This window comes from Hippichthys cyanospilos, chromosome 4 (assembly GCF_059441005.1).
Source record: "Hippichthys cyanospilos isolate Australia breed blue-spotted pipefish chromosome 4, RoL_Hcya_1.0, whole genome shotgun sequence".
Classification (NCBI taxonomy): domain Eukaryota; kingdom Metazoa; phylum Chordata; class Actinopteri; order Syngnathiformes; family Syngnathidae; genus Hippichthys; species Hippichthys cyanospilos.
Window position 1 is genome coordinate 22,553,585 of NC_142372.1, and position 12,101 is coordinate 22,565,685.

The following is a 12,101-nucleotide window of genomic DNA, read 5'->3' on the forward strand; positions in this document are numbered from 1 at the left end:
TTCCATATTTTTTGTTTTTAGTGTCCGACACTGTTTAGACATGATTTGCCACTAGGTTTCACACACAGGGAAAGACACGAAAATACATCATACACGTTAAAATGATACAGCAGGCGGCGCTCGACGTCTGGCTAAACGAAACGAAGAAGAAATAAGTGCGCGTCCGTTTTGGTTGCGTGACGTAACATCCTTTCTGTCTGCGCTAACCCACCAGTGGACACGCGTTCGCCTTTCTTGCTAAAGTGAGTCGCCTTCAAAAGCCTGTTTTTTTTGTTTACAAAGTTGTATAGTAAACAACGAGGCACAGTAAATAAATGAACAAAAAAATATGGTTGATTACAGCATATTTTGATGAAATGAAACTTGAAAAATTGTTAGCCGGGAGTATTCGCGTTACCGAAGAGAGCTGCCACATGGTACCCTGCTGCCAGAAATTTGCATTGCGATTCGCCAGTGTTTTATACTCAGTTAACAAAGTGGCTCAATACTGGTTCCGTCATGCTTACCGGAAAATTAACTATTGGACAAATAATTACGTTGGTATTTGACGAGTGTTTTTGGATTTGTAACTGCGGAAATTTCAAAAAAGCATTGTCGCTATTAGCGTTATACTTAATTCACAATTTTCAGCGGTAAAAGTTAATATATTGGTTTTTGCTTTCCTTAATAACAAAATTACTTTTTTATACACCATTGTTACCGCTTAAAACGATTTTTTTTGTTAGCTCGAGGCTTAGGTAACGACCACAGCTTGCAAATGTCACATGATCAAGCCAAGTAAACAGGTGAGCCATGGTTGGTCGTTGCCTGAGTCTTGAGCAGGGACAGGCAGCCAGTCACACACCCAATCACACCTAAGGACAATAGAACGTACGATACACCTAAAATGCATGTTTATGGAAAATGGGAGGAAGCCGGTGCGAACCCACACAAGCACAGGGAGATCATGCAAACTCCAAAAAGGAAGGCCGGAGCGAGCTGGAATTGATCTCTGGACTCCGAATTGTGAGGCAGACGTACTAACCAGTCTTGCACCGTGCCTCCCAGTCAATAGCAATGGGCAACATTTAATTTTTAGGGTTTTAATGGTTTATGAAATATTCACTTAGAACTGTGTGGTTATTTAGAGACAAAATATTCACTTCTTAATGCTGAAAATTGCTAAGGTTAGCTCATTAACTTGCCTTTTAAATAATCACCCGAAACTGCAGGTAAACCAATAACTATTTCGATGCTTGTCCCCGTGGTTATAATCGAAAGCTAAAATGAGATTATTTACAGGCCAAGCATCAATGACCCTAACTGCATGTGCAGTGAGCCTAATGTTTGTTTTAATTGCTTGTCATAGAATGCGTTACGTTGCTGCCTACCTGTTATCTGCCCTTGGTGGCAATGATAATCCAGACGCCAAACACATTAAGAAGATCCTGGAAAGTGTCGGCATTGAAGCTGACGATACCCGTTTGGAAAAGGTACATGTTCTTTTGTTTTGGAATTTTATTATTGAATATAAACAATTATTTTTTTTTAACACTTGTGTGGCATTCACATGTCATTTGCCAGGTCCTCTCTGAACTCAAAGGCAAGAAAGTCAATGATGTGATTGCTGCTGGTAGGTGTTACATTTTCATGTCATTATGGCAAGTCAAAACTTGTTGAACACAAAACATCTCGCAACAATGGCCTATACAGCAGTCCTCGAGATACGAACGTCTTATTTAGGGGTCGACAACCTTTATCGCTCAAAGAGCAGTTTTGTCCCGGTTTCCACAGATAAGATACTCTAACACTGCCGCGAGCCGCAAACACTTTATTACATCCAAAAGCTTGTACCACATGACTTATTAAAAGAAGCAAGCAGACCGAACCAGCGTCTGAATCGATCACAAACAGGGGCATTAAGATGAGAGTGTTAAGAATTCTTCAAGCGCTCCAGTGTGTATTGTTTACTTAGCATTGTCATCTTATCCTGAAATATCTGCTTTTAATCTGGAAGGCCGTGCTGTATATCCTGTTTAAGTTCTCCGTTCGTCATTTAGCTTTTAGCGGTGTTTGTTTTAGCCAAGGTCGTTACCGTCTTGGTGTCGAGAAAACTGTCAGACTGACCCAACGTCTGAATCCATCCTTGCTCACGCACGGGGCCGTTAACATGACCACCAAACACGGCTTATAGATGTCGCCCAATCACACAAACTTCATTGACTGCAATTCAAATGCGTAGCTTGTTACGACCTCGGCGTAGTCAAACACCCCTGCTGTAGAGTCATATTTTCATTTGTTGTTTTTCCGTTCTCTGGTTGTTTCTGGTAAGACATGGGGAACAGTGCTTTCCGTGTTGAACTCCAGTCCTCGAGGGCCGGCATTCTGCATGTTTTCCGGTTTTCTTTCCCCAACACACCTGATTCAAATGATTAGCTCATTAGCAAGCTCTGCAGGAGCTTCAAAATGATCCCAATCATTTGAATGGGGTGTTTTTGTGGGAAAAGGTTTGAAAACATGTAGGATATCGGCCCTCGAGGACTGGAGTTCGACACCTGTGCATTAGATAAATAATCGCATTTAAATAGCCTCAAATCGCAATTAATAATAACTTAGGAAATATCCAACTTAAAACATCTTCTCATAATCTTTCCTGTGAGTAAGTTGATCTTCGTCTGTATTTCACAAACTGAATGCAGTCAGTGCACATTAAACCTCTTAATGCAGTAAATAAATTTCTGACCCACCAACAATAAGCTAAAATGTGTAGTATACTCTACGCTAAATATTTTTTTAGGGAACAACTACCAGCAAATGCGTCACAATATTAAGAAGTAGGCGAAATAGTCTGTTGTGAAGTCAGTTTACACACACAAAAAATGTAGCGTTGTCCTTACTCGGAAAATCTGTTTTTTTTTTTTTTTTTTTTTTTCCCTTTTAAAGATTAGATCATTTATGTTTGTGTGTGTTGTGGCGGACACTAGGACCATGTCTCTCACCCAGTAGGCATGTCGCTATGATCCTTTGATGCGTTGAACCTGTTGGCTTTGTCTTTGCTGTTTTGGACTTTGTTGTATCAGTATTGTGACGGCGGCAACTAGGAAATCCCACTGGAAATTGCGTCCATTGAAGCGCATTGTCACCAGCCTGGAGCCGGCCAGGTCCTAATGCCCGCCACAGTGTTGGCATTAGACATTAGAGGGCGTGTCCTTATTTAACAAAGAGCATTCAAGCAACGTGTTGTTCCTCGTGAAATTGAACGTCAGTTATGTTGTCTGTCTGAACTTGTCGGTTTTCCATTATCCATCATCCATGATCTGAGACGCATGATAATGAACTGGATGCCATCTGACAATTTTTTTTTGCCAAGGGATGGCGAGGAAAGATGGCGGTCATGCTAATTGCTAAAGTCATTTAAAATTGATGTGGCTTGCACATTTAACGACGGAAATACATGTTTTTGGGATGGACTTTTCTTTTTGCAGTCATCTGGCTGGATCTGCATTCTTTTGGAAAACAACATTAATGTTTGCCGATCTGAAATGAGAAAGGAAAAAAAAATGCCTGCATTGTTTTTCCCGTCACATTCCAAAAGTATGTAGGATAGGTACATTGGACACTCTAAACTGTCTTTTGGTGTGTTTTGTGAAAGTGTATGCTTGTTTGTCTTTGCGTACCTAGACTGGCTGGCAACCAGTTTTACTACGTCATACAATTTTTGTCTTATTTCCTCAGGCATGGGCAAACTGGCCAGCATGCCAGCGGGAGGTGCTGTAGCAGTCGCCCCCTCGGCAGCTGCTGCTTCAGGGGGAGCCGCTGCCCCCGCTGCAGGTGAGCATCAAAGATTACTAACTTACTTGGCCCTTCTGTTTGCTATATGTGCAGTTTACATAGATGTAGGCGGTCCCATTAATCACAACATAAAGCAGCATGTAGTTTCTACATTTACAACTCTATCAGAATTTTGAGAAGACTTACATTTTTTTGTTTGATTTTCATTTCCAGCTGAAGCAAAGAAGGAAGAGAAAAAGGAGGAGTCTGAAGAATCTGATGACGACATGGGATTCGGCCTTTTTGACTAATTGCTCTGTATGGAATAAAATTTGTGGGGAAAAAAAAATCTCCAATAATTTAAGTCAAAAGATTTTGGTTCTCTTTTCCTTTACATGTAATAGGTTTCTGTTTTATGACTACAGTATAAAGCAAGCAGTGGTATGTGGATTTATGTTTCAAACTTATCTAGCCATTTAAAGTGAAAAGTTAATATTTTCTCCATACCAAATTTGATACCTCAAGTATTTTTAATGTACAAATGATACCTTTTAAAAGCAATATTTGCCAATTGTAGACAAAATGACATCACATTTACTCAGGGTTCAGGTAATAACCAATCAGCGCAGCTTTTGAATGTAACATGACCAAACTCATAAATAAGTGGGCCTTGATTGGTCATAATCTAAGCCTTAAGTATGTGTGAAAAAAGGTGTTTTTAAAGGTATTAATAAGGTGGCCAAAGGGGGTAGATGTACAAGCACAGAAATGAGGCAAACACGGAAAAAAAAAATGCAAACGTAACAACAAAAATATGTCAAAAGGAATGGAAGCAAACAAAAATATAACGAATGCAAAAGAAAACTCAAAATATTGAGATCAAAACAGCTGCGTACAAAAAAAATAACATTAAAATTCAAATGCAGCAAAAAGAACGGGTGCATCCATTAAAAAAAAGACATGGAGAAAAAAAAAAACCACACCGAGATTAAATCATCTGCAACTTGACACCAAACAACGGAAGTGACTTGACGTTTAACGTTCACACAACAGATGGAAATATAATAGTATTTCTTAAAAAAAGAGAGAGAGAGAGAATGGGGTTGGGTTTAGTCTTTCCCTTCAAATGTTTCTGAATTGCTTTATTTCATCCATCCATCCAATTCTATTTTTTCAGCGACGTGATTGGGTACTTTTAAACTCCAGTCCAGATATGCTGTACACAAAGTCTACCACGAGGTGTCAGTAAAGGTATGAGTAACGGGGTACTTATGCACTGCTAGTGTTTATAAATGAACAATTAACAACTAAAACTCATTAAAAAAAAAAAAAGATTCCAGAGCTAAAACGTCACCATAATTTAAAATAACTTAATAAATAGGCCATACAATTCAGTGCTAAACTTCATTTAAACAAATTTGAATAAATGTCAATAATCACTTTTCCTTTCTTGTTGTTTATAAGCCCCGTGGTGATTGTTCAATATCCCACTCTAAGGGGCTTATTTCATTTGCGTTGTGTCAACTTGCAGCATATTTTGTCATTGCAGCTGTCTTCATTTTGGTGCTGTTTTTGCTGTTGTTGTTTTTGTTTGCGTGCATCTTTTTTTTTTTTTTTTGCAAGGTTCTCTTTTAATGTGTTCTCCTATTCTGTTTCAATATAAGAACGTTTTGGGTTTTATTTTGCACTTGGTTTATTTGTAAGATTGCTTTCATTTCCATTTTCCGCTTTACTTATAGATTTAATTTACTAATGACTAAATTATTTATTATTTTTACGGAGAAATGGCTGCGCTTTGAAATGCATCGTGAATTTATTAACTTCATGGTCCTCTACTTTTGTCCAGAAGGTGGTAGTAAAACGTCCCTGAATTTTTAGTACCGTCATAAAAAAAAAAAAAAAAAAAAACAATCGGGAGTTCGGTGTGCGTCATTTCAACTTTGACTCATATTTGCAACTATTTTATCACGAAAGATCAGGACATCAGGGTCATATTTCGAGGTGTCCTTGTTCACTGACAAGTGTCCTCAATTAAACCATTGACGTGTTCACTGCCCTGCTGCAAGCTGCCACACAGCAAGACATTGTCACCCCTAAGTGAAATTCCGGCCATATTAGTCCGTGAAAACATAAAACAACTTGTTGAAAAACATGTCAATTCAGTAAATCCCATAACAAGACATGTCAACCATGGGCCTTGAGTGAAAACAGGTCACACTAGTCTCATTCAATCTAATTCACTCGATTTGAGAAAGAGTTACTGCAGCAAGGATCATTATGAGGCGCCTGCTGATGAGCTAATCGTTTGAATCAGCTGCGTTGCAAAGAAAATCTTGGAAAACATGCCTGTGGAGTGAAGTTTTACACTTCAGGGCACGAGTCGGGTGTCTTACTTTTGTGTTGCGGAAAGTTTCAAAGACCGTGGAGGCCTGAATACTGAATTTTCAATGCCCAGTTCAGTTGAAACTCACTAAACTCAATTCAGTACATTTTTTCTTCTGACTGATCATGCAACCCCACTATTAGGACAACACACATGAACTTTGTTTACAGAAACTTAACATATTTCTTAATAGGTATAAGTGACAAGTAGTCATGTCCTGGCACTGAGTCATAACTGTTGCTTCATGCCAAAATGCACTGTGACATCACGAGAAAAGGAAGCATGTCGTGAATAAATGATGATACATGTTGGGAAAATCCTCCTCAGCAAAGTCTTTTGGCTCTGGCAAAAGTCATGGGTGTGTCAAAAATGAAAATTGAGTGTGTGTGTGCGCGCGCAAGATTTTTGCACTGAATCAGCCATGACAAGAGTGTTTATTGATATTTTATCAGTGATATTATATCAACCCTATAAGCGGCTGTACAGTAGAAAATATGGATGGATGTAGCCACTAAGAGAAATGAACTGCTTTGATAGTTCAACACTGTTTTTTCATCCAACAAAATACAGAGTGAACATGGACGCTTTACACATACAGTACAGTCCAGTATTTACAAATCTCCCCAAATATGACTTGTGTGCATTACGGGACAGAGGTTGGACCAATTGCGATGATCTTTTGACCTTCAAGGTTAATGGTATACATGTTGGATTAGATTGACTAAAATACAACACAAAGTGGACGTCACTGCCATGGAGGGTTCATTTGTCATTGATGTACGTGGTCGTGTCATCATTAGAAAACGCTGAATGAAATGACTACATTGAGAAGTGATCAAAACTATACGTTATTTATATGGCATATTTGTATACATTACTACATGACGGTAGTACATACAATGCATTTCAAAACGTTTTCACTGAACCCCGGCTCGCAATTACGTCTATCTCTGTAGGAGAAGGTGCTCGCGTATAAACAAAAGAAGAGCTAACGCCTACAGTGACAAAACGTCTTTTAGTAAAGGTAAACAGATTTAATACAGAAAGAAATCCCCAGGAAAAATTAGGTATACTTTGTCAGGATAAGGGATTCAGATAAAAGGTAGATTACAAGCATTTGCCGATCTGACAGCCACAGCGACAACATTGTGAACAACATGACCGAACGTGAGGCAGTTGTCTGATTTTGTGATGGATGCTAACATTATCATGTACGGTATTTTCAAATGCTTTTACTTGTGTTCATTTTTATGGCCAAATCATTTGGGAAATGACATTAGAGGCGAAGAACTGCAGAGAGGTTTCCCAGACGCTGCACTACCTTAACATATACTAATCTCTTATTTTCATGCAGTTTCACCACAATTGTAGGCTTTTTGCTGCTTTGAAATGAAAATAGACACCTCAAGGAGAGTATTTTTAGAAAGTAGATATTTTTGTACACTTGATCTTAATTTGTCATTGACAAGAAACTTTATCCACCAGCATGCAGACCTTTTTATCAGACCGGGTCACAATCATCTACATGACCCTCTGTGACCTTACATCGGTAGTAAGCATCAGTGAGTGTCAGTTTGGAGTCCTTTCAATGGATGCATTTAGTAGCACTCTACACAGAGATGGAAATTGTTGAAGACATGCTATCCCCGCCACTTAACATGTTTCCATAAAAACACTTTTTTTCAATTCAATTTCTATTTCATTTCATAGTTCCTAATTGTGTGTTGTTTAATAATAAAGTTACGTTCCTTATTACTAATAAAATCAAAATATAAAGAAACAATGGCGATGTTCTGTCTGATCTGCAACAGCCCATCATGCAGGTACACTATATGTCAATGTTGGCATGCAGACATTTCCGTGAATCTACAAGCGAGATAACATGTCTATTAAAAAAAAAAAAAAGTATGTATTTGTAGTAGCGGTCGTCAAGGACACTACAGTAGGTTCCACATAACAGACTAAAACATTTAAACCAAGCCACCACTAACATGTATGTGGACATCTCTACATCATGCCCACATGCATCAGATTGATTGCCCTAATGGTATTGTATTTAACAAATGAAGCATTTTCTCGATGAAGATATATTTAAAAAAAAAAAAAAAATCTAAATTTTAACTTTAAGGGGCTTGTATGAGCATACTGCGAGATGTTAAGATAAACATTGGTAATTACTGATTGCAATTCGTGGACACTGGCCAAATTTACTGTTTTACGTACTCAAGATGGCGGTGATGAATTATGATTTGGACATATACCATTATCTGCTTTTTTAACACAATTGGCTGGATTTTTTTATATAGTAAATTACTACGTTTGGCACCTCTGCCATTTACGTGTCTTAAGAGACAAACGTCAACAAACTCGCAGTGGTAAAATTAATAACAACAGATTTCATAGGCTGACAATGTGTTGTCGCCGCAGCGCCTATATCGAACGGGGCGGGTCTGTGACGTCACCCCCAGTGACGCTTAAGTAGAAAACCCACACACACTTTAGTTACGTTTCGACAGCGGACAGTTAAGGTTACCTGCTTCAACAGTGCTTGAACGGCAACCTTTCAACTGTCTTCGTTTCATCACCAAGACCAAAAGATCAAGATTTGAGCCAAGAAAATAATTCAACAGCCGTGGTAAACGTTAGCCGCATCGCTTTCTTTAGCAAGCTAGCCTTGTTTGTTTTGCTAACTACACACGTCATTTGAAGATCGTTTCGACCTTTTTTTGCTCACAAAGACCACTCAGTACAAAGGTAGGAACCGGATCACTTAATTCCGAGCTATGTGTTTCTATTCCTACTTTTGACCTACGTCTGTGCCAAAGGTGTGTAATATATGTCGTCACTGAGGCCTTGGCGCAGTCTGGCCTTGGTGCTACTAGCTAACTTGTTTATTTCAACAGCTTCCGTCTGTTGACGACTATTTTTGATGCATTATTAAAATCGCAATAGGATACAGTTGTAATCTTTTTTGCTGGTCAAAATTAAGTGGTTTTGATTGAGTTTTTGAATGTTTTGCACAGCTACGTTTTATTAAATCTAGCGCGGGGATTGTAAAATTAACAAACGAAGTTCTGTAGCGGTTAGAAAATTGAGATGGCCAAATAATTGGCTACACCTGCAAAAACAGGTTGTATTTCATTATACGGTTGAGGTTCACCGATTGTAATCTCTGGTGATAATTTAATGCACGATGTCATATGCTCAAAGAATACATTTTGTTTATTGTAGAAAAATGAGTTCCCAGGTGAGACAGAACTTCCACCAGGACTGCGAGGCTGCAATCAACAGGCAGATCAACCTGGAGCTTTATGCCTCCTATGTCTACTTGTCCATGGTGAGCCTGTGTGCGTGCACGCGTACATGTTTCCAGCTGTCCTCAAGCACCCTCTTGAGAGCTCAGCTCATGTGCTTGAAAAGTTTTGAATGAGGTATTGCATAATCAATCAGAACGATTCCAGTCAACTATGCAACTTTTTTTTTTTTTTTCCAAACACACTGCCAGCATATCAAATCTACAAACGGAGCGCTTTTTCTTTGTTGGTCACGTAATTTCCAAAAGGTTGAAGTGCATTTGAGATAAGGTTAGTGCGTCTGACAGCTGACCTTGACATTCAAAGTCAATATCCAGCTGGCGAGTGTCGATGCTTCATGAATGCAAGACCACTTTTCCCCCCAATTACTATACAATGTGATGTAATGAATAAATTGGCTTTTGCACACCTTTTTTTTTCTTTCTTATAACCCAACCTTAATACTGACAGAAAAGGGTGTGTTCATTTTAGTGCTGTTCAGGCAAACCATTTCACTTTAAGTTAATAAGTAGCTCAGCATTTAACAGTTGTCTTTTTTCCTATTCATAGGGTTACTACTTTGACCGGGATGACCAGGCTTTACACAATTTTGCCAAGTTCTTCCGTAACCAGTCACACGAGGAGCGAGAGCATGCAGAGAAGCTCATGAAATTTCAGAACCAGCGGGGTGGGAGGATCTTCCTTCAAGATGTCAGGGTATTGACTCATGTTTCATTTTAATTTATCTTTTTTTTTTTTTTTTTTTTTCTCCCACCTAATTCGGTGATCCACTTATTTCAACACTTATCACAAGAAGCAAGTTGGGAGGGCAGCGTGGTGTGAATGGAGATAACAGAGGGTGTGGGTTTGAGTTTACTGCCGCTTATCTTTTGCAGACTCAAAACAAGTCCCATGGCTGAAGTAAACCGTTAAACTGCAAACCTCTGATTAATCCACTTGACTGAAAATGTACTTGCTGTGTACTAGAAGCCTCCCGTTTGAATATCGAATGTCATTGTTTTCTTGTCACGCCTTGTTACAGAAGCCTGAACGGGACGAGTGGGGCAGTGGCGTGGAGGCTCTTGAATGTGCCCTGCAACTTGAAAAAAGTGTCAACCAGTCGCTTCTGGACTTGCACAAACTGTGCACTGATCACAATGACCCACATGTGAGTTCTGACCATGGCAAAGGAGCTTAAAAAAAAAAAATGCACATTTGATGCGTTTCTCTCTCTAGGAGGTTAAAACTATGCCACGTTGTTTCTAAAGATGTGAACATTTCAGAGTTGAAATGAAGGCAGCTTGGGTAGCAGGTGTATTTATCAACAATGAACTATGATTTCATGTTTCAGATGTGTGATTTTATCGAGTCCCACTACCTGGATGAACAGGTGAAGTCCATCAAAGAGCTGGCGGACTGGGTGACCAACCTGCGCCGCATGGGTGCCCCACAGAATGGCATGGCAGAGTACTTATTTGACAAACACACTTTGGGCAAGGAAAGCAGCTAAATCCCTCCGTTGCTTCATTTATATCTTTGCTTTGTGTTTGAAAATGTGAAATCCATCATTATGCTACAGGCCAGTTTGGTAGTAGTTTGGTAACTTATCCTCGTACATTAGACTTGCTTGAATGAACTTGTGCTTTCAGAACAACGAGCTATGACATGGTTTGTGCACCGCCTGCCCATTGTTGTATTCTCACCAAGTGTATAACCCTGAGCAAACCAGACCAAATAAACTACCCAAAAGATGATTTGTCTCATTTTGAGTGTTGTCTGTTAAAGAAAACAATAGTTCTCAACTAAGCTTGATGTTGGTCACTAAATCGCGATGCCAGGTGTGCAAGTTTCATGTTTCACTTCCTTATAGAAATCTAAACCAGAGCTAATTTTACATATAACTTGATTTTAGAACCGTGACTTTTTTTTTTTTTATATACTGGTTGCATCCTGCTGTAGTGCAGTAGAGTGTTATATAATTTAAACAAGTTGACCATTATTAAACTCTTATCACGGTTAAAGTGTTGCCGTTTAAAGTAAGGATAATCAGGCAAGGTAGATGTGCTAACCAGTCCTTTTGACTTAGTTGTGCAGTGAATCACGCAGTACTGCTCCTGAAACATAGGCAAAACTATCCTAATGAACTGTAATTTAACAATTACCTAATTACTGTAGTTGTATTGCACTATTAACCTTAAAAGTTAGCTATAGAAACCAGATTCTTTTCAGTTCTCATAAGCTTTACCTGTATTCTTATTGTTGCGTTCTATTAGAAGCTGAAGGTTTTGTCCTTTCCAATTCCAGCTCAAAACAAAAATGTTCTTTATCGTAATATGGCCTCTCCAGTCTGTGGAATATGAGCAAAATCTTTCTCTCATCCGGTTCTCATTTTCCCACTTGCTGCTGACGGAAAATGACAGTTATTCAGGCCTCAGGTAACGATCAATCACGGCTCAGCTTGCAAACGTTGCATAACCACAGCAACAAAGGGGTCTTTATAAAACTCAAATACAGTATTACTGTCATTTCAAAGTAATTAGTGACATTACAATACTACGGTATTTGAAATGTAATGCATTACACTACTATTGCATTAAGTTTACATTACTCTCACCACCATGACTGCAAATATGGATTTGCCATTCTAACTGTAGCTCATTACACATCCATTGAAA

The 12,101-nt window shown here is 38.9% G+C and overlaps 2 protein-coding genes across 4 annotated transcripts; both read left to right on the forward strand.

The window, feature by feature from the left end:
- Positions 1-157: 157 nt before the first annotated feature.
- On the forward strand, positions 158-4,121 carry LOC148425027 (large ribosomal subunit protein P2-like). The gene is made up of 5 exons (XM_088413869.1): positions 158-242; positions 1,349-1,472; positions 1,564-1,612; positions 3,715-3,810; positions 3,985-4,121. The coding sequence occupies exons 2-5, from the start codon at positions 1,350-1,352 to the stop codon at positions 4,059-4,061; spliced, it is 345 nt and encodes a 114-aa protein (XP_088269995.1). The 5' UTR covers positions 158-242; position 1,349; the 3' UTR covers positions 4,062-4,121.
- Positions 4,122-8,601: 4,480 nt separating this feature from the next.
- Positions 8,602-11,180, forward strand: fth1a (ferritin, heavy polypeptide 1a). 3 transcript variants are annotated; one of them, XM_088413659.1, is made up of 6 exons: positions 8,607-8,768; positions 8,843-8,887; positions 9,365-9,470; positions 9,997-10,143; positions 10,469-10,594; positions 10,778-11,180. In XM_088413659.1, the coding sequence occupies exons 3-6, from the start codon at positions 9,369-9,371 to the stop codon at positions 10,934-10,936; spliced, it is 534 nt and encodes a 177-aa protein (XP_088269785.1). In that variant the 5' UTR covers positions 8,607-8,768; positions 8,843-8,887; positions 9,365-9,368; the 3' UTR covers positions 10,937-11,180. The 3 variants fall into 3 exon arrangements, with proteins under 3 accessions (XP_088269786.1, XP_088269784.1, XP_088269785.1); XM_088413660.1 differs by lacking the exon at positions 8,843-8,887 and having other exon boundaries at positions 8,602-8,768; XM_088413658.1 differs by having other exon boundaries at positions 8,606-8,887.
- The last annotated feature ends 921 nt before the right edge of the window (positions 11,181-12,101 follow it).

Excerpts from the sequence above, each read along its gene's own strand:
- fth1a (XM_088413660.1), top strand. The coding sequence starts at position 9,369 with ATGAGTTCCCAGGTGAGACAGAACTTCCACCAGGACTGCGAGGCTGCA. Across the intron at positions 9,471-9,996 it reads CCTATGTCTACTTGTCCATG|GGTTACTACTTTGACCGGGA; the intron begins GTGAGCCTGTGT and ends TCCTATTCATAG. Across the intron at positions 10,595-10,777 it reads CTGATCACAATGACCCACAT|ATGTGTGATTTTATCGAGTC; the intron begins GTGAGTTCTGAC and ends TTCATGTTTCAG.
- LOC148425027 (XM_088413869.1), top strand. The coding sequence starts at position 1,350 with ATGCGTTACGTTGCTGCCTACCTGTTATCTGCCCTTGGTGGCAATGAT. Across the intron at positions 1,613-3,714 it reads CAATGATGTGATTGCTGCTG|GCATGGGCAAACTGGCCAGC; the intron begins GTAGGTGTTACA and ends TTATTTCCTCAG. Across the intron at positions 3,811-3,984 it reads AGCCGCTGCCCCCGCTGCAG|CTGAAGCAAAGAAGGAAGAG; the intron begins GTGAGCATCAAA and ends TTTCATTTCCAG.